The sequence below is a fragment of the Sus scrofa genome, chromosome 14 (genome assembly GCF_054392235.1).
Source record: "Sus scrofa isolate SSC_HxYL_T2T_F1_AM1 chromosome 14, Sscrofa_HxYL_maternal_Yorkshire_Landrace_v2.0, whole genome shotgun sequence".
Taxonomy (NCBI): Eukaryota; Metazoa; Chordata; class Mammalia; order Artiodactyla; family Suidae; genus Sus; species Sus scrofa.
In genome coordinates this window covers 71568961-71590950 of record NC_139396.1, presented here as the reverse complement: position 1 = coordinate 71590950, position 21990 = coordinate 71568961, and the positions used below count along the sequence as shown (strand labels likewise).

The following is a 21990-nucleotide window of genomic DNA, read 5'->3' as shown; positions in this document are numbered from 1 at the left end:
ATATGTGGTGCTTTCCCCTATTTGACACCCCTTTATGCTTTGTCAATCAACAGGAGCTTGAAGAAATCCGCAAATGTGGGATGAAAAACTTCCGTAACATCCAGGTTGATGAAGCTAATTTATTGACTTGGCAAGGGCTTATTGTTCCTGTGAGTATTGAACACCTCCACTTCCTACCAGATTATTCTTTAAGGTGATGTGTGTGGTGCGGCTTCTCTCTCTGCTCCCGAGTGGGCTCTGAGTTTAGGCAGCCAGCAGGTGCTCAGGGGCGGCTGTCACTCGAGGCTCCAAGGACAGGCTGCGCCTCGGGTCCCCAAGGAGGAGCCTGTCTGCTCTGGGGCCGAGCTCTCCAGGTCTGCGGTTATTGGCCCAAAAAGCAGTGTGCGTCGGTGTTGCTGATCTTCCCTGGCTCTCTGCCTGGCTGCCTTAGTGCAGGAGGGCTGCCTTCTCTGACCTCACCTCTCTTGGGAGATGGCTGATATTTCCATCTACATCTTTTCTTTGCTTTCCTGCCTGGTTTTACATCTGTGTCTCTAACCCTCTGGACACCCAGGTCTGGGCTTTATTGCTGGTGCCCCCCAGTCTGTGCCCCTTGTTGTTCTCAGATCCCTTTGCCTAATGGCCCCCGGTCATCCCTCTTCCTGAATCTTTCTGGAGCTTCTGTCTCCAGGTCTGCCCCCCCACGCCCCTGCTCCCTGTCACACAGACTTTCTTCAGGCAACTTGGGCCTCCTCCTCACTGCACTCTCCTGTGGCCTCAGTGCCCTCTTGATTCAATGTCTGCTATTTCTCCAGCCTTTCATCTCCTCACCCCTTAAGAGGCTTGTTCTGTGCTGACTCTAGTTGTGGTCCCAGATTCCCTGCCTTCCCGTCAAGCACACGCCTCTGGCTCGGCAGTCCTGGGGTGCAGAGCCCAGCAGTGTCCCAGCCCTGATTCCGTGGCTGGAGTGCCCTCCCTGCTGCTGCTTCTCTCTCTGTTTTATCTCTCAGGGACCCTGCTTCTCCCAGTGTCAGATCACGGGGTTGTCGTTTTCGGCCTCCGTTCCTGCTCGCTCCCTGGAGCCCCATGTCTGTCCTGAGGGTGGCCTTGCTCAGATGTCCTGTGCGTCCAGCATCCCTGGTTAGGGCCCTCTGTGTGGGTGCACCACTTCCTCCCCCCACCTTGCCCTGTGCCTGCCCTACCCTCTGTTGCATGAAATCTCTGTATATGAGCAGACTGGTCACTTTGCTGGGGCTGAGCATGGAGCGTGCTAACCCCAGATGCTGCTTCTTGATGCTCCTTGTAGGTGGTGCCTTTTTAAAGTCCCTGGGGAGTTCCTGTCGTGGCTCAGAGGAAACAAATCTGACTAGCATCCATAATGACGCAGGTTCGATCCCTGGCCTCGCTCAATGGGTTAAGGATCCGGCTGTGAGCTGTGGTGTAGGTCACAGGCATGGCTTGGATCTGGCATTGCTGTGGCTGTAGCATGGGCCAGCAGCTGCAGCTCTGATTTGACCCCTCGCCTGATAACTTCCATATGCCATGGGTGTGGTCCCAAAACAAAATAAAACAAAAAAAGTCCCTGGGGAGTTCTTGCTGTGGCACAATGGGATCGGTGGCATCTTGGGAGCACTGGGACACAAATTCCATCCCTGCCCAGCACAGTGGGTTAAGGATCTGGTGTTGCCGCAGCTGCAACTTTGGTCGCAACTATGACCCGGATCTGATCCCTGCCCTGGGAATTCTATATGTGGCCAAAAATGGGGGAAAAAAGTCCCTGGAACTTGAACAGCAAATACTTAATTTTGTAGTTTATTTTTATAACCATTTGGATAACTAAGGAAAGATACACTTTATAGCATTTCAGTACACACCAAAAATTATTAGTCTGGGAGTGTCCAGCCTGGTTTTGACCCCAGCCCTTGCTCAGTCTAGGGACCATTTAGGTGCTGAGTGGAAGGAGGACCAAGACCGTCTGACCCCTAACCCTTTCTAATTGAGACTTTGTTTCTTATGAATAAATTAGGTGGACACTCACTATGTGGAACTTCTGAAAAATGCTGAGAATGAATGGGACGGTTTTAAGTGGTCAGGCGTGGGCAGTTTACCTGGAAGCTCAGTGGCCTGAGACTGCGGGCTGGCTCTGGGGCAGGTGGCTATCCCGCAGGCCTCCCTTTGGTTTCATGTTGGCAGAGCCTCTGGAATGGCCTCATTGAGCCCATGGTAGAGGTGGCTGGTGTGCCTGGGCTGAGGCTCTGGGGTGCATCTGGGGAACCTGCACCTGGGACAGAGGCATGCCAGGGCTGCTCTCAGCTCTGTTCACACTGTGTCTTCCTACTTCTCTGTCTTCCTTCTTTCTTGTGCTCATGGCCCAGGGCCCCTGGGTGCTGTGAGGAGTTTCAAGTAAGCAGTTGGTAACTGATCTGTCCACATCACCATGAGTGCCCCACACTTGGTCTCCCTGTACCTCAGGGATTGTCAGGGGGTATTCTACCCAATCTTACCTGAGTTAAAAGTGCCAGCTGATAAAGACATTGCCCCCCAAAAGTATGCCTTGACATCAGGGTGCTTGCTGGTCCTGGGAAAGCCACTTGGCAAATCCACCCTTGCTGTACTTCAGAGAGGGTGCAGACCTAGACCCTGAGGGAGGAGTAGGTGGTGGCCTGGAGAGGCAGTTCCTGAAGGCCCTTCATTGTTATTGCGGCAGTTCAGGTTGATTCCCATTATTATTGTTATTATATAATATTTTTATAATATAAAACTTATTATATAAAATTTTTCCACTTAAAATTCAGATGGGAGGCGTTCCTGCTGTGATACAGTGGGTTAAGGATCTGGCATTGTCTCTTTGGTGGTGCAGGTTTAATCCATGGCCTGGTGCAGTGTATTAAGGATCCAGTGTTGCAGCTATGGCTTGGATTCAATTCCTAGCTCAGGAACTTCCATATGTTGTGGATGCAGTCCTCCAAAAAAAAAAAAAGAAAAAGAAAAAGAAAGAAAGGAAAAAGGAAAACAATGCAGATGTGAACTCTGAGGAAGAAAGAGTTCTATAATCTCATTATGAAGAAATTCAGTTTTTGGTACCTGCCCTTTAGGAACCTTCTTGAAACTTCTCACCCAATGAGCATGTCCACCCCTGACCTGGTACATACCCTCCAGCCTTGGCACAGGCCACTTATACTGGGAGGATGAGTAATGTCATATCTCCATCATTTTCTCACTCTTTTTTTTTTTTTTGCTTTTTAGGGCTGCATCTTCGGCATATGGAGGTTCCCAGACTAGGGGTTGACTCCGAGCTACAGCTGCCGGCCTACACCACAGCCACAGCAAAGCCAGATCTAAGCCATGTCTGTGACCTACACCACAGCTCACAGTAATGCCAGATCCTTAACCCACTGAGCAAGGCCAGGGATCGAACCTGCAACCTCATGGTTCCTAGTCGGATTCGTTTCTGCTGCGCCACAGCAGGAACTGCTGTCACTGCTTTGAAGCTCTTCATGAACCTAAGTTTTAATAACTATAAAATATCCCATAATATTTTTAATGATTTTTTTCCATTATAGTTGGTTTACAGTGTTGTCAGTTTTCTCCTGTGTAGCAAAGTGACCCAGTCACGCATACACATATACATTGTTTTTCTCACATGATCCTCCGTCGCAAGTGACTAGATATAGTTCCCAGTGCTGTACAGCAGGATCTCATTGCTTATCCATTCCAAAGGCAATAGTTTGTATCTATTAACCCCAGACTTTCAGTCCCTCCCACTCCCTCTCATGGTATTTTATGTGATCATTTATTTAATCATTCCTTTCATATTGGCTGTGTTGTTGCTGTTTTCCTTTTTTTCTTTTCTTTTCAGGGCCACACCTGCAGCATGTGGAAGTTCCCGTGCTAGGGGTGGAATCAAAGCTGCAACTGCCAGCCTATGCAATGGCCACGGCAGCTCTGGATCCTTAGCCCACTGAGCGAGGTCAGGGATCAAACTTGCATCCTCATGGAGACTAGTCAAGTTCTTAACCCGCTGAGCCACAACGCGAACTCCCAATTTTTTAAAAATTGTGGCTACACCCGTAATTTCCCAGGAAGTTCCCAGGCCAGGAACTGAATCCGAACCTCTGTTTCAACCTGCACCTCAGTTGTGACAATATTGGATCCTTAACCCACTGCACTGGGCTGGGGATTGAATCCTTGTCTCCACGACAACCTGAGCCACTGCAGTTGGATTCTTAACCCACTGCTCCATGGCAGGCACTTTTGTTTTTCCATTTTTAGAATAATTTACCCACAAACATCTTTAATTTATTTATTTTGGCTATGGTGTGCAGTAATATGGGATCTCAGTTCACAGACCAGGGATTGAACCTGGGCTGTAGCAGTAAAAGCACTGAGTTTTAACCACTAGGCTACCAAGGAACTCCCTATTTTATTTTTAAATTTTTAAATTTTTGTAGTGAAGTATCATTGATGTATATTATATAAGTTACAGGTGTACGATATAGTCACCTTTGTTTATTTTAGGTTCTACTCTTACAACATAGCATTCTGTATTATATATTCCATTAGGATCAGGGTTGTATTATATGTAAGGAAGGACCATCTGAGGGCTATTTACATTGTCAAATTATTTTTCGGAAGGGTTGTTGCCATTTTAAACTCCTGTGGGCCCTGTCTTCATAAGTGCCCACACATGTCTTTGGAGTAGTTCATAGTTCAGGCTGTGGCTTCTGGCTGCAAGAGGGGATTGGCATGGTGGTGGTCTTGTGCCAGCTCCACAGTTAGTTCCAGTACCCTCACCTCTAAAAGGAGTGCTTTTTAGAGTTCCTGTTGTGGCTCAGCAGTATCAAACTCGACTAGTATCCTGGGTTTGATCCCTGGCCCAACCACAGTCGGTTAAAGATCTGGCGTTGCCATGAGCTGCAGTGTAGGTTTGCAGACTCGGCTTGGATCCTGAGTTGCTGTGGCTGTGGTGTAGGCCTGCAGCTACAGTTCCATTTCCACCCCTAGCCTGGGAACTTCCGTATACTGAGGGTGCAGCCCTGAAAAGAAAAAATAAAAAAATAAAAGGAGTGCTTCCCCTCTGGCCATTGTCAAAGCTGGATAAGTGGGTGTGGTGGTAGTGGGGCTCTCTGGAACACTGTTTGCTGATATGTGACAGAGTCTGAAATAAACATGTGGAAAGAAATCATCATTGTCAGTTTTGATGGGTGCAGATGTTCTCTGGGTTTTTTTGTTGTTGTTGCTTTAGGCGCTGCAGGTGTGGCATATGGAAGTTCCCAGGCCAGGGGTTGAATCAGAGCTGCAGCTGCTGGCCTATGCCACAGCTGCAGCAACGCATGATCCAAGCCGAGTCTGTGGCTTACACCTTAGCTCATGGCAGTGCCGGATCTTTAACACACTGAGAGAGGCCAAGGATTGAACCTGCAGCCTCATGGATACTAGCCGGGTTCGTTTCTGTTGAGCCATGATGATAACACCAGATGTTCTCCTTTTTTTTTTTTTTTTTTTTTGCTTTTTAGGGCCACACCCAAAACATGTGGAAGTTCCCAGGCTGGTGGCTGAATTGGAGCTACAGCTGCTGGCCTACGCCACAGCCATAGCAACTGTGGGATCCGAGTGCCATCTGCGATCTACACCACAGCACATGGCAATCCCGGATACCAAACCCACTGAGCAAGGCCAGGGATCGAACACGCATCCTTATGGATTCTAGTTGGAGTAATTTCTGCTGTGCCATGACGGGAACTCCTCAAATGTTCTCCTTTTGATTTGTGTCTTTGTGCCATTTGGGCTGCTGTATTCAATGGGGTAGCTTATAAGCCATAGGAATTCATTTCTCAATGTCTTGGAGGTTGGAGGTCAGAGGTCTATGTTGAGGAGGCCCCTAAAAAGACAAAAAGACAAAAAAAAAATTTCTCTCTCTCTTTTTTTTTTGTCTCTTTCTTTTTTGTCTTTTTATCTGCGGCATATGGAGGTTCCCAGGCTGGGGTCAAATCAGAGCTATAGCTGCCAGCTTATGCCACAGCCACAGCAACACCAGATCCGAGCTGCGTCTGCGACCTATACCACAGCTCATGGCAATGCCGGATCCTTAACCCACTGAGGGAGGCCAGGGATCAAACATGCAACCTCATGGATCCTAGTCCGACTTGTTTCTGCTGTACCATGATGGGAACTCCATAAGTTTCTCTTTTAAAAAATTAAAAATCTGGGGGGAGTTCCCATTGTGACTCAGTGGTAACGAACTTGGCCAGTATCTATGAGGATACAGGTTTGATCCCTGACCTCGCTCAGTGGGTTAAGGATCCGGTGTTGCCGTGAGCTATGGTATAGGTCGCAGACATGACTCAGATCTGGTGTGGCTATGGCTGTGGTATAGGCTGGCAGCTGTAGCTCTGATTTGACCCCTAGCCTGGGAAGTTCCATGTGCCACAAGTGCAGCCCTAAAAAGCAAAAAAAAGAAAAAGAAAAAGGATCCGGTGTTGCTGTGACCTGTGGTGTAGGTCACAGATGCAGCTTGGATCCAGTGTTGTTGTGGCTTTGGCTATGGTGTAGGCTGGCAGCTGCAGCTCCCATTCAACCCCTAGCCTGGGAATCTCCATATACCTCAGGTGCAGCCTTAAAAAAAAATGTAAAATTTTTCCTTCATCAATTTTTTATTGTGGGAAAATATATATAACCTAAAATTTGCCGTTTTATGGTCCTTTTTAAGTGCACAATTCAGTGACATTAATGACAGTCAAAATGTTTTGCAGCCAGAGTTACTGCTGTGGCACAATGGGTTAATGATCTGGCTTGTCTCTTTGGAGGCACAGGTTCATTCCTCAGCTCAGCTCAGTGGGTTAAGGATCCAGCATTGCTACAGCTGTTGTGTAGTTCGCAGCTCCAGCTCAGATTCACTCGGTGGCCCAGGAACTTCCATATGCCTCAAGTATGGCCAAAAACGAAAAAAATTTTTATAGCCATCATCATTTTGTACTTCCAAAATTTTTCATCACTCAAACAGAAACTCTATAACCATGAAGTAGTAACTCTCCACTTTCCTGACCCCAACACCTGGTGCATTCTAATCTACTATCTGTGTCAATGAATTTGTTTATCGTAGATTTCTTATAAGTGAATCATATAACTTAACCTTTTTTTATCTGGCTTATTTCAATGAGCATACTTTTTTCAATGTTCACCTACCCTTGTACCATGTATCAGAACGTCATTTTTATGGATGAATAATATCCTGTTATATATGAGCACCAGTTTTGGTTATTAGTCCATCCATGTACTGATGGAGACTAGGGTTGGCACTTTTGACCCTTGTGGGTAATGCTGCTGTGACATTGGTTTGCAGGTGTCTGTTCTCATCCCTTTGGGTGAGTGTAGAGGTGGAGTTGCTGGATCACATGGTAACTCTGTGATTAACTCTTGGAGGACCTACCAGACTGAGTCCCACGGCTGTTGCACAGTCTTATGTTCCCACTAGCAGTGCACAAGGGCTCCAGTTTTCCCACATCTTCGCCAGCACTTATTTTCCTTTTCCTTTTTTTTTTTTAGTTATAACCATTCCAGTAGATGAGAACTGGTTTCTCATGGTGGTTTTGATTTGCATTTTCCTCATAGTTAAGGAGGTTGAGCATCTTTTCATGTGCTTATTGGCCATTTCTATATTTTCGGAGAAATTTCCAAAGTTCTATTGCCCTTTTAGAGGCTTTTTTTTCAGAGCAGTTTTATGTTTACAGCAAAATTAAGAGGAAGGTGCAGATATTTCCCATATACCTCTTGCCCTCCAACATGGTCTCCCCATTGTCAGTATCTCCTCCCCACCCAGAACAGAGCATTCTTCTAACTGATGACCCTCAATGGTACAGTGTGATCATCTATAAGGCACAGTTCCCATCAGGGCTCAGTCTTGGTGTTGCACATTCTGTCAGTTTGGACAAATGTGTAATGACATGTACATACAATCATAGTATCATATAAAATATTTTCACTGCCTTTGTGCTCTGCCTAGTCAGCCGTCTCCGCCCATGCCAACCCTAAACTCCTAGCAACTACTGTGTTTTTGTTTTTTCCTGTCTTCACAGTATGGCCATTTTGAGAATGTCATATGGTTGAAATCATACAATAGCTTTTTGCATTGGCTTCTGTCATTGGTAATGTGCAGTTAATAGTGGTGTTGGGAAGGTTCAGGTAGTTGGACAGCCACATGCAAATCAATGAAGTTAGAACACACCCTTACACCACACATAAGCATAAATTCAAAATGGCTTACAGAAGTTTCTGTTGTGGCTCAGCGGTATGGCTAGTTTCCATAAGGATGCAGGTTTGATCCCTGGCCCCGCGCAGTGGGTTAAGGATCTGGCATTGCTGTGAGCTACGGTTTAGGTCACAGATGCAACTCAGATCTAACATTGCTGTGGCTGTGGTGTAGGTCAGCAGCTGCAGCTCTGATTGGACCCCTAGCCTGGAAACTTCCATATGCCACAGGTGCGGCCCCCCAAAGAAAGCTTACAGACTTAAATATAGGACATGACACGATAAAACTCCTAGAAGAAGAGTTCCTGTCGCAGCTCAGTAGTAATGAGCCATACAGTATCCATGAGGATGCAGGTTCAGATCCTGGACTCGCTCCGTAGGTTGAGGATCCGGCATTGCTGTGGCCTGTAGTATAATAAGTCAAAGATGCAACTTGGATCTGGCGTTGCTATGGCTGTGTTATAGGCCAGCAGCTGCAGCTCCTATTTGACCCCTAGCCTGGGAACTTTAATATGCTGTGAGTGCAGCCCTAAAAAGACCAAAAAAAAAAAAAAAAAAAAAAAAAATCCCAAAAAAACCCAACTCCTGGAATGGAACACAGACAAAACATTCTCTGACATAAATTGTAGCAATGTTATCTTAGGTCAGTCTCCCAAGGCAGTAAAAGTAAAAGCAAAAATAAATGGGACCTAATCAAACTTACAAGCTTTTGTACAGCAAAGGAAACCATAAGTAAAACGAAAAAACAACATGCAGAACGGGAGAAAATAGTTGCAAATAATGCAGTCGACACAGTATTAATCTCCAAAATATACAGACAACTCATACAACTCAACAACAAAAAAAACACTCGAACAATGGGCAGAAGACCTAAATAGACATTTCACCAAAGAAGACATAGGGATGGACAATAGGCACATGAAAAAATGCTCAACGTCACTAATTGTTAGAAAAATGCAAATCAAAACTACGAGGTACCATCTTTCATGGGCCGGAATGGCCATCATCAAAAAGTCTACAAATAGGAGTTCCCTTTGTGGCTCAGTGGGTTAAGAACTGTATGCAGGTTTGATCCCTGGTCTCAGTCATTGGGTTAAGGATCCAGCATTTCCGTGAGCTGTGGTGTAGGTCGAAGACACAGCTTGTATCTGGTGTTGCTGTGGCTGTGGCGTAGGCCGGCGGCTGCAGTTCTGATTTGATCCCTGGCCTGGGAACTTCCATATGCTGCAGGTGCGGCCCTAAAAAAGATAGGAAAAAAAAAGTCTACAAATAATTAATGTTGGAGAAGGTTTGGAAAAAAGGGAACCCTCCTACACTGTTGGTGGAAATAAAAATTGGTACAACTACTATGGTGAACAGTACAGAGGTTTCTCAATAAACTAAAAATAGAACTATCATATGATCCAAGGATTCCACTCCTGGGCATATATTCCAAAGAAAACTGTGACTTGAAAAGATACTTGCACCCCAGTGTTCATTGCAGCACTGTTCATGATAGCCAAGACATGGAAGCAACGTAAATGTTCACTGACAGATAAATGGATTAACATGTGGAATATTTATACAATGGAATACTACTCAGCCGTAAAAAAGAAATAATACCATTTGCAGCAAGACAGGTGGACCTAGAGATTATCATTCTAAGTGAAGTAAGTCAGTGCTTACTGATTTAAGTGGGAGAAAGACAGATACCATGATATTAGGTATGTGGAATCTAAAATATTATGCAAATGAGCATATCTACAAAACAAAAACAGTCTCAGCAATTTAGAGAACAGACTTGTGGTTGCCAGTAGGAAGGAAAGTAGGGGAGGGAAGGATTAGGAATTTGGGATTAGCAGAGACAAACCAGTATACATGAGATGGATAAATTAGAAGGTCCTACTGTATAGCACAGGGAACTATATTCAATAGCCTGTGATAAACCATAATGGAAAAAACATGAAAAAGAATAGATATATGTATAATTGAGTCACTTTGTTGTCAGGAGAAATTAACAATGTTGTAAATCAACTATACTTCAATAAAATTTTTTTTAAATACAAAAAGATTTATATGGTTGTTTTGATAGTTCATTTCTTTTTAGCACTAATATTCCATTGTCTGAATGTACTCAGTTTATTTATCTATTCACCTGAAGGATATTGTGGTTGCTTCTAAATTTGGGTGATTGGAGTTACTGTTGTAGCTCAGTGGTTAACGAACCCAACTAGCAACCCTGAGAATGCAGGTTAGATCCCTGGCCTTGCTCAGAGAGTTAAGGATCTGGTGTTGCTGTGAGCTATGGTCACAAATGCGGCTTGGATCCTGAGTTGCTGTGGCTGTGGTGTAGGCTCTTGGCTACAGCTCCGATTTGACCCCTAGCCTGGGAACCTCCATGTGCCTTGTGTGTGGCCCTGAAAAGACAAAAGACCAAATAATAATAATAAATTTGGGTAATTATGAAAAAAGCTGCTATATACTTCTTTGATTTTTTGGCTGCACTCAAGGCATGTGGAAGTCCCTGGGCTAGGGATCAAACCCAAGCCTCAGCAGTGACAATGGTGAATCCTTAACGTACAAGGCCACCATGGAACTCCAAGCTGCTAGGCCCATTTTGAGTTGGGCTGCTTGTTTCTTTGAATTGTGGGAGTTCTTTATATATTCCAGATATTAAATCTTTATCAGAAATATAACTTGCAAATATTTTCTCCCATTCTGTTTGTTGTCTTCTCTTTTCACTGTCTTAATTGTGTCCTTTGCTACACAAAGTGTTTTGTTGTTGTTGTTTTTTATGTTTTTTCAGGGCCGCACCCTCGCCATGTGGAAGTTTCCAGGCTAGGGGTTGAATCGGAGCTGTAGCTGCCGGCCTATGCCACAGCCACAATAATGCGGGATCCGAGCTGCGTCTGAACCTACACCACAGCTCACAGCAACACCTGAGCGAGGCCAGGGATTGAACCCAAGTTCTCATGAATCATTTCTGCTGAGCCACAACGGGAACTCCTGCTGCACAAAGTTTTTAATATTTATTAGGTCCATCATATCTGTTTTTTCTTTGAGTGCTTTCAGTATATATTTGAGAAGCCATTTCCAAATCCAAAGTTATCAAGATTTTCCCTTGTTTCTTCTGAGGTTTTTATAGTTTTAACTTTTTTTTTTCCTTTCTGGCTACACCTGTGGCATGTGGAAGTTCCCAGGCCAGAGACTGAATCTGTGCCACAGCAGCAACCCAGGTTGCTGCAGTGACATTCCTGGATCCTTAACCCACTGCACAACAAAGGGAACTCCTAGTTTTAACTCTTAAACTTAGGTCTTTGATCTATTTTTAGTTAATTGTTTAAAATGGTGTTTTTGCATGTGAACATCCAGTTTTCCCAGGACCATTCATCAAAAAGACTGTGCTTTCCCATTGAATGATCTTGGCATCTTTGTCAAAAATTATTAGAGTGTATATGAGAGGGTTTACTTCTGAATTCCCAGTTCTGTTCTGTTGGTCTGAATGTCTGCCCTTAATACCAGTACCACACTATTTTGATTCTTGTAGCTCTTTTTTTTTTTTTTTTTTTTTAAGTCTTTTCTTGGGCCGCTCTCACGGCATATAGAGGTTCCCAGGCTAGGGGTCTAATCAGAGCTGTAGCTGCCAGCCTACGCCACAGCCACAGCAGCTCACGGCAATGCCGGATCCTTAACTCACTGAGCGAGGCCGGGGATGGAACCCAGCAACCTCATGGTTTTTAGTCAGATTCATTAACCACTGAGCCACAACGGGAACTCCTGATTCTTGTAGTTTTATAGTAAGGTTTTAAAATCAGGAAATGTGAGTTTTCCGACTTTGATCTTCGTCAGGACTGTTTTGGCTATTCAGGGTCCCTGTGTAACCGAGCAGGACACTGTGGGGTCTTCTAGATACAGACCCCTCCCTGCCCCATATCGTCTCTGCTTTAGCTCTTGTCCCAAGTTCCTAGATAATAGTATCTGATACACATTTCCTGAGCTTTCCATTCTACCAAATGGGAGAAATGAACTACTTGAAGACCATGAGCATGTAGCCCCCGGTCTGGCACTTAAGGATTGATAATGTTAATCTGTGACACCACCCAGTTACCTCACCATCAACCAGAGTTGTGCAGGAGCTGAGATAGTTTTTATCAGTTTGGTTTTTTTCTTTAAAAACATACTTTTCTGGTTTTTTTATATGCTTTGTGATTGTCGTCGAAAATTGAACACTTGAGGAGTTCCCATTGTGGCTCAGCAGTAATGAACCCAGCTAGTATGCATGAGGACTCAGGTTCAATCCCCGGCCTTGCTTAATGGATTAAGGATGTGGCGTTGCTGTGAGCTGTGGTGTAGGTTGTAGACTCCGGTCAGATCCTGCATTGCTGTGGCTGTGGTGTAGGCAGGCAGCTTGTAGCTCCGACTCTACCCCTAGCCTGGGCACTTCCATATGCCGTGGGTGTGGCCCTAAAAATAAAAGGAAAATTGGGCCCTTGAATATTATAATGTGGAAATCAGATTCTCCTCCTTCCCTGGGCCTTGCTGTTCTTGATTGTCGAAGGCTCTGCTTGTGTTTCACCAGTGTTTCAACTGAAATTTCCTTGAATGCCAGGATCTTAAAGAGTCTTCTCTGTCTTTGCACATCGGCTATGTGTTGGGGGACTTCTTTAACCTGCAGCCAGGCCAGTTACATTTGCTTCTCGCTTTCCTTGAGCCTGCAGTTAGCCATTGCTGAGAGGTTCAGATCTCCGTTCTTTTCTGAGTGTGTAACCTGTCCTAGGCACGTGTGTGACTTTCTCAACTTACCAGGGGACTTGGGACCTTCCTAGTGCCCTGATCTCCCTGGGTTTCCCTCCGGGTTTTCCCCTTTGGCTTCAGACAAGCTTCTGTGTCTCAAGTGCTATCCTTTGCTGTAGGCAGCTGTGGATTTCCATTGCCTTGCAATCTTTTGGAGCAGTTCCCAGCCCTTCCCACCTTCTGGATTCTTTGTGAGACAAAACAGATGAGGACCTTGGGTCAGCCCTTCAGGTTAGAATAAACGGTAACTTGCGAACAGGTTCTGCTCTGGTCCCTCTGGAGGCAGGGTCAGGATCCACAGTGAGCAGTGGGGCTGGGTAAGGGCAGTTTTCCTGCAGTGTTTTAGTTGCCTTTTTCTTGATTCTGCATCCAATTGGTTGCTGTAAACCTTGACCATTCTCCAGAGTTCTGACAAAGCTGGTTCTGACAGTTTCTGCGTGTTTTTGTTTTTATTTTATGTTTCTGTGCAGCAGTGGGGCTGCCTACTTTGCCATTTTGCTGAGGTCACTCCCTGATTGTTTCTCTTTTAATCAGGAATGAGTGGATTTCATTAAAGACCATATTACTTTTAATTAGGTTTCAGGAGTTCCTGTCGTGGCTCAGTGGTTAACGAATACGACTAGGAACCATGAGTTTGCAGGTTTGATCCCTGGCCTCGCTCAGTGGGTTAAGGATCCAGCATCGTGAGCTGTGGTGTAGGTCACAGACGCGGCTTGGAACCTGTGTTGCTGTGGCTGTGGTGTAGGCCGGCGGCTACAGCTCAGATTAGACCCTAGCCTGGGAACCTCCATATGCCGTGGGTACAGCCCTAGAAAAGACCAAAAAAGAAAAAAAGACCATATTACTTTTAATTAGGTTTTATGGTATGGGTTTTCTTACTTTTTTTTTTTCTTTTTTTGGTGTGGGTTTTCAAAATGGCAGTTTTCCTGCAGTGTTTTAGTTCCCTTTTTCTTTTCTTTTTTTTTATTTTTTTATAATTTTTTTTTTTTTTTTATTTTCCCACTCTACAGCAAGGGGGTCAGGTTATCCTTACATGTATACATTACAATTACATTTTTTCCCCCACCCTTTCTTCTGTTTCAACATGAGTATCTAGACAAAGTTCTCAATGCTGTTCAGCAGGATATCCTTGTAAATCTATTCTAAGTTGTGTCTGATAGTTCCCTTTTTCTTGTGTGTGTTCCTATGGTCATATGTGAGATTGGCTTGTGTTTTCTCTTTTAGTGGATTTTGACAGATGGCCATACTCTGACTTCATGTATCAAGAAGTAGAAATTTCTTTCTCTCTCTCTCTCTCTCTTTTTTTTTTTTTTTTTTTTTTTTTTTTTTTTGGTCTTTTTAGGGTTGTACTGGCTGGCATATGGAGGTTCCCAGGCTAGGGGTCGAGTTGGAGCTGCAGCCACTGGCCTATGCCACAGCCATAGCAATGTCAGTTCCCAGCTGCGTCTACAACCTACACCACAGCTTATGGCAACGCCAGATCCTTAACCCACTGAGCGAGGCCAGGGATTGAACCTCTGTCCTCATAGATACTAGTTGGGTTTGTTACTGCTGAGCCATGACGGGAACTCCCCAAATTTCATTCTTTTTTTTTGTCTTTTTGTCTTTTTTTTTTTTTTTTTTTCTTTTTTGTTGTTGTTGTTGCTATTTCTTGGGCCGCTCCCGCGGCATATGGAGGTTCCCAGGCTAGGGGTTGAATCGGAGCTGTAGCCACCGGCCTACGCCAGAGCCACAGCAACGCGGGATCCGAGCCGCGTCTGCAACCTACACCACAGCTCACGGCAACGCCGGATCGTTAACCCACTGAGCAAGGGCAGGGACCGAACCCGCAACCTCATGGTTTCTAGTCGGATTCGTTAACCACTGCGCCATGACGGGAACTCCCAAATTTCATTCTTTTTATCTGTTTTCCAATTTCCTAATTTTTGCTTTTATGGTAATTTCTGCTTTTGTGTTGTGATGTCTTCTGTTTTCCTTTCCTGTTTGCTCTTTGTCCTTTTCTACCTTTATGATTTGAGTGCTTAGTTCTTTTTTTTTTTTTTTTCTTTTTTCTTTTTAGGGCTGCCCCCATGGCATCATGGCATTTGAAAATTCCTGGGCCAGGGGTTGAGTTGGAGCTGCAACTGCTGGCTTACACTACAGCCACAGCAACGCCAGATCCAAACCACGTCTGTGAGCTACACTACAGCTCATGGCAACATGGGATCCTTAACCCACTGAGCAAGGCCAGGGATCGAACCTGCATCCTCATGGACACTAGTCAGGTTTGTTACTGCTGAGCCATGACAGGAACTCCCAGGGCTTAGTTCTGTAAGGGGGATGTTGGTCCCAGCTTGAGTTCCTGTTTTGCCTGTGCTGCTCCCTGTCCATCTCGTTGTTACCCTGAATTTAATGATGGTGCTGCTGCTGATTTGATCTTTGACTGAGAAGGTAAGACATGCGCATGTGACAGCATTTCAATGAGAGCTTGTCTTTCTTCTGTCTCTGCCATTCTTTATTTGAGAAACGGAGCTAGTCAGTGCCTGCTTCTTGGTAACATTGAGTCAGACCGACCCAGATTTCTTTGCCTTTGGGCTTTAGAAATGCACTTATGAACGTGCTTTGTAACCCTAAGGCCTTTGTAGCCAAAGCTGTGTCGGTAGTTGTTTTGAAAATGAAGTAGTTGGGAGTTCCTGTTGTGGCTCAGTGGTAACAAACCTACCTAGTATCCATCAGGACGAAGATTCGATCCGTGGCCTTGTTCAGTGTGTTAAGGATCCAGTGTTGCTGTGAACTGCAGTGTAGGTTGCAGACACAGCTCAGATCCTGTGTAGCTGTGGTTGTGGCTTAGGCAGCTATAGCTCTGATTTGACCCGTAGCCTGGGAACTTCCATATCCCACAGGTGTGGCCCTAAAAAAAAAAAAAAAAAAAAAAGGACAAAAGAAAAAGAAATAGAGGTGCCTAGAGGGCCACATATCATCTTGGTTGTTGGGAGAGGAAGCAGTGTGTCTGCCATTGCAGTGTCTCTGGGGCTCTCTGCCCCTTTCAGTGCCCACACGCCAGCCCTGCTGCGCCCCTGTGTTTTCAGGGATGAGCATCAGGCCTGATTGCAAAGACCTGGAAAATACCTTAGCCATAGTTAGGTGTTACCATCCCAGGGTTCTTTGTAGCACCTCAGGCTCCAGTCTCCCCACCTGGGCTCAGGAATCAGCCTCTTTGGAGGAGCTCTGCACCCTTGTCCTATGGGCTGCAGGCCAGTGCCCTCTCCACCAGCTGCGATGGTCTGAGGCTGGGCTACTTGAAACCAGCTGATTGTTGAGCTAAATAGCTGTTGATTAATTTCCAGAGAGGGATGGGCCTTCTCAGGGACCACTGTGCCTCTTCCTGCTCCTGAAGCCACATGTCCCCCTTCCAGCAAGGCCTTCCTCCTGCTGCTAAGTCTCTGAGATGCTCCATCCCTGGTTCTGGGGAGTCACTCCATCCTCTGTTCCCTCCAGTCATTATTCATACCAGTGAGGTTGCTTTTGACTGAAAGTAAAGGAAAAGGGAGAGTTCCTGCACTTGACAGGTAGTCTTGTGGAGGTTCTCTGGGCTGGCTCAGCAAGGGTGCATTAATCCTACACGCTGCTGACCTGTCCAGCTCCCCCTGGTCCCCAGCTACCGCCACAGCACTAGACTCAGGGAGGTCCCACTGTTTCCTGGAAGGAGGAACCTTCTTTGCTCTCTTTTGGAGCTTTTTGTTTTGAGATAATTACAAATTTTAATGCAGTTGTAGGAAATAACAGAGATCCCAGTGGTTTTCACCTATTGCATTGCTAAACATAGTATCATAACCAGGAAGTGGACCGTGATCAATCCACCAGCCCTAGACAGACTTCCAGTTGTAACGTGTGTGTGCATGTGTGTGTGTGCAGGCAGTGACCAAGACAGACACACCCATCCCAGGGGCTTCTGCAGACCCCTCTCATGTCATTATCTAGAAGCAGGATATGTGGCCACCCCGGGTGTGTCACTGGCCAGGTGTGCGCAGTACCACAGTGGGCTGTGTTGGCCAGTAGGAATAGAGTGTGTGCCGCAGCTGTGCTTTTAAATTTTCTAGTACTCCCGTTAAAAATGGGACTGAAATTGGTGGAATTCACTTTGGCAAGTATTTTACCTAACACAGTGTATTAAAAGTATTCTTGTATGTAACCAATATAATGAAATATTTTATGCTTTCTTTTTGCACATCTGAAATCCAAGTGGCATTTTATACAAACAGCACACCTCAGTTTGGAGGACTCATGTTTCAGGTACACAGTGGCCACCTGTGGCTAGTGGCCACCACATTGGACAGCATGGGTGTAGATCAGTCAGGATTTATCTACTTCACGAGGGAGCAGTGTGTATGAAAACAAAACTGGGATTTTGCCAGCAAGGAAACAGCTAGGAAATGGCTGCTGCCCGGACAGTGTTAGGCTCTGCTGTGGTCCAGCCCCCCTCTGTCTGGGGCTCTTCACAGGGTGACTTCTGCTTAGAAAGTTGTGGTCTGGGCATCGTCTCAGTGGGTTATGGTTCAGGCAGATCTTTATCTGCTTCTCTCCTACTTCCTATCCCTAACATTGTGTCACACAGCAGGCACACCACAGTTTTGTATTACTGAACTTGTAGCAGTGTTTCTCATGGGATCGCACTGCAAAATGCATTTTGATATGTGTGTGTAGGTTATTTGTCTAGGACTGTCTGTTTCTTGTTCATTAGATGCTGGTAGCCCCCTTTGTCACTGGGACAACCTCAGACATTTCTCGACCACCCCAGGGGGGGCAACAATACTGTCCTCAGATAAGAACCCTGCACCTGAGCTAGCTTTGATTTCTTTTTTAACGGTTTTAGTGAGAGTCACAAATCATTTATCTCACCCATTTAAAGTGTCCAGGAGTTGCCACTGTGGCTCATCGGAATTGAATTCGACCAGTACCCATGAAGATGCAGGTTTGATCCCTGACCTTCCTCAGTGGGTTAAAGGATCCGGCGTTGCCGAGAGCTGCTGTGTAGGTCACAGACTCACCTCGGATCCCATGTTGCTGTGGCTGTGGCGTAGGCCAGCAGCTGTAGCTCCAATTCGACTCCTAGCCTGGGAACTTCCATATGCCACTGGTATAGTCCTAAAAAGACAAAAAAACAATTTTTTTTCCAATGGCTTTTAATAACTCACGGAGTTGTACCATCACCACAATTTTAGAACTTTTTTTTTTTTTGTCTTTTTGTCTTTTTAGGGCCACACCCGTGGCATATAGAGGTTCCCAGGCTTGGGGTCTAATCAGAGCTGTAGCCGCCAGATTATGCCACAGCCGCAGCAACGCCAGATCCAAGCCACATCTGCGACCTATACGTCAACTCATGGCAGTGCCAGATCCTTAACCCACTGAGCAAGGGCAAGGATTGAACCTGCAATCTTATGGTTCCTAGTCCTATTTGTTTCTGCTGCTCCACAACAGGAACTCCTTAGAACTTTTTTTTATTACTCCTCAAAGAAATCTCGCCTTCTTAGTCATCGCCCCCAGACGGGACTTCCAGGCATAGGCAACCACAAGTCTACTTTGTCTCTGTATGTTTAGCTAGCCTGTGTTTTTTTTTTTTTTTTTTTTTTTTTTTTTTTGGTCATGCCAGCAACATGTGAAAGTTCCCAGGCCAGTAATTGAACCCAGGCCACAGTAGCAACCTGGGCCATAGCAGTGACAATGCTGGACCCTTAATCTACTGTGCCACATGGAAACTCCATAGCCTTTTTATTTCATATAAATAGAATCATATGATATGTGACTGCTTGTGCATGGCTTCTTTCCTTAGCATAATATTTTCAAGGTTCATCCATATTGTAGCCTGCATTGTTTGTATTTCATTCCTTTTTATTGCCAAATAATATTGTCACAGATATATCATAGTTTATTTTTCCACTTGATAGTTCATAGGCATTTGGGTTGTTTCCACTTTTTAGCTATTATGAATGTTGCTGTGAACATTCATGTACAGGTTTTTATGTGGACATGTGTTTTAATTTCTTCTGGATATTTACCTAAGAGTGGAATTGCTGGGTCGTATGGTAACTTTACATTTAACCATGTGAGGAAGTGCCAGGCTGTTTCTACAGTAGTTGCACCACTTACCTTCCCACAAGCAGTTGTGTGGGGTTCCAGTTTCTCCACATCCTTGTTAACATTTGCTGTTGTCTTCTTCTTCTTCTTCTTCTTTTTTTTTTTTTGTCTTTTGTCTTTTAGGGCCACACCTGCGGCATATGGAGGTTCCCAGGCTAGGGGTCTATTTGAAGCTGGAGTTGCTGGCCTACACCACAGCCACAGCAACACAGGACCTGAGCCATGTCTGCTACCTACACCACAGCTCACAGCAACACTGGATCCTTAACCCACTGAGAGAGGCCAGGGATTGGATCTGCATCCTTATGGATACTAGTCGAGTTCATTAACTACTGAGCCACGATGGGAACTCCTGCTGTCCATCTTTTAATCACAGCCATTCTAGTAGATGTGAAGTAGGAGATCATTGTGCTTTTTTTTTCCCCCTTTCTTTTTTTGACCACTCCATGGCGTATGGATTTCCCAGGCCAGAGATCAGATCCAAGCCACAGTTGTGACCTCTGCCACAGCTGTGGGAACCCAGATTCTTTAAGCCACTGTGCAGGGCTGAGGACTGAATCTGTATTCTGGAGCTCCAGAGACACTGCTGAACTCCTCTCATTGTACCTTTTTTTTTTTTTTTTTTTTTTTGTCTTTTTAGGGCTGTACCCATGACATATGGAGGTTCCCAGGCTAGGGGTGGAATTGGAGCTATAGCCACTGGCCACAGCTACAGCAATGCCAGATCCGAGCTGCATCTGTGACCTACACTACAGCTAACAGCAAGGCCAGATCTTAACCCACTGGGTGAGGCCAGGACTTGAACCTACATCCTCATGGATCCTAGTCAGATTCGTTTCTGCTGAACCATGACAGGAACTCTCCTTGCCCATTTTAAAATTGGATTATTACTCTTGTGATTTCATTTTTAAAAGCTGTATGATCAGTTTTTCTTTCCTAACAAGAAGTTATTTTATTTCCATGTGAATGACCTGGAATTGAACCCCTTCCTCCTAAATGACTGTATGGTTCTCAAACTTCCTGCTTTATTAGCTGCCATAAGCAGTAACTGGTGACTGGGGTATTGTTTCCTCTTCTGTAGAACAAGCTCCAGGCTGGTTCTGAGGTCACGGTGTTCCAGGTACAGTGATAGACCATTGTTGTGAAAGCAGACACTCTTAACAATATTCAGAAGAATAACAAACTCGTGTTGATGATAGTTAAGAGGAAATGTTGATGGTTTAGCAGTTCAGGTAGCAAACATTTGAAGTTTCAACTTCAACTTCAAATGCCTCTGTCTCAGGCATCTCCTGGACTAAGGAGAAAACAGGGAAGTAGCTGCCAGTGTGCCGTAGGGTCCCACTGGAACCTCGGGGCCCTTCTCCTACCTTTTCCCATCTTAGATAAACCCAGGCCTCTTCCTCTCTGAAAACATCACCATGGACCTTGTGGCTTCCTGGAATGTGTGCAGCAGCCTTGCCACCCCTACTGCCCTTCAGTGCAGCCCAGTGCTGTCCTGGGAGTGTGTGGTAGCTTTATTTTTAATAAAGAAGCATTTGGGTTCTTTGGTGCTGTTGCAGACACTTGTGCTTCTGTTGCTTGTCTTCGCAAGGGAAACAGTTCCCACCCGGCAGCCAAGGGGGTGGTAAGGAAACCACTTTGGCTGACAGTGGAATTCTCTGTGACCATCTTGAAGGCCTGGATATGTAGAGGGCTTAAGTGATGGGGGTGATGCCAGCAACAGTGGGATGGTGGAGCTGACAGTCCTGTGTCTGTGCAGGGGCAGGGGGTCACCAGGCGGTATGTCCCCTCTGTGCCTGCCCACAGCCCACATTTTCTACAACAGATGTGGATTTCTCCGATTTTTTTTTTCCCTTCAGTCTTTTTAGGGCCATATCCGTGTCATTTGGAAGTTCCCAGGCTAGAGATTGAGTCAGAGCTGCAGCTGCCAGCCTATGCCACAGCCACGGCCATGCCAGATCTGAACCTTGTCTGCAACCTACACCACAGCTCATGGCAATGCCAGATCCTTAACCCACTGAACAAGGCCAGGGATGGAACTCGCATCCTCATGGATACTGGTTGGATTTGTTACCACTGAGTCACAACAGGAACTCCCTGGATTTCTCTGATTTTAGTGGCTCAGAGGCTGGGTCTTAGCGAGCAGAGTATGTTCTTCCCCGGCTGCCTGCCCCTTGCCGAGCACCCTTCCACCTCAAGCTCTTTCTTTCCTCCCCTCCCAGGAGAGGTGGGCTGCCTCTGTGCAGTGAGGCACAAGGTGCAGCTCACTGGACACTTGTATTGCCTGAGGTTTTTCAGTTGTTGCTTGATGAAACAGAGTGTGTTTCTCAGGTGTTGAGGTCTTGAGCTTAGAGACAGGTGGTGGCACAACATTAGGAATTTACTAAATGCCACGGGGGCTGTGCACTTTCTGATAATTTCACCTCAATTTAAAATTTTTTTCCCCACTTGTAACAAAACTTCAAAGCTGCCTGAAGCCAGGAAGGAATTTGGTCTTCTCTCTTCTGTTCCTGGGCTCTGATGGGGGTGGGGGAGGCAAGGAGCACCGGAAACCAACAGGGCTTGGTGTCCTTCCCTCACTGCCTGCAGCTCTGGCCCTTCCTCTTGCGCCTGCCCCTTCGCATTTGCGTCCCCACACCACCTCTGGCCTCCCTCCTGCACTGGTGCCTTCTGGAGCTTCTTTCCTCTCCCGCCGTGGTGTAGTGGTTGAGGCTGCAGGAGGGAAACCCTCTTTTCTGACCCAGAGCTGCACATGAAGTCATCTTGCTACCGCCCCAGGGAGGAAAAGCCTGCCTCTGTGCACCGCCCTCCCAGAACCCTGGTTCCTTAAACAGGGACAGCAGTTGGTGCAGCCATCCAGCAGGAAGAGCTTGCCAC

The 21990-nt window shown here is 45.8% G+C and overlaps 1 protein-coding gene across 1 annotated transcript in view; it reads left to right on the top strand.

Moving 5' to 3' along the window:
- Positions 1-21990, top strand: part of UBE2L3 (ubiquitin conjugating enzyme E2 L3) — a 48265-nt gene that overhangs the window by 14645 nt on the left and 11630 nt on the right. The window contains 1 exon segment of the mRNA NM_001185133.2: positions 54-149. Within this exon segment, the coding sequence (NP_001172062.1) occupies positions 54-149 (96 nt within the window).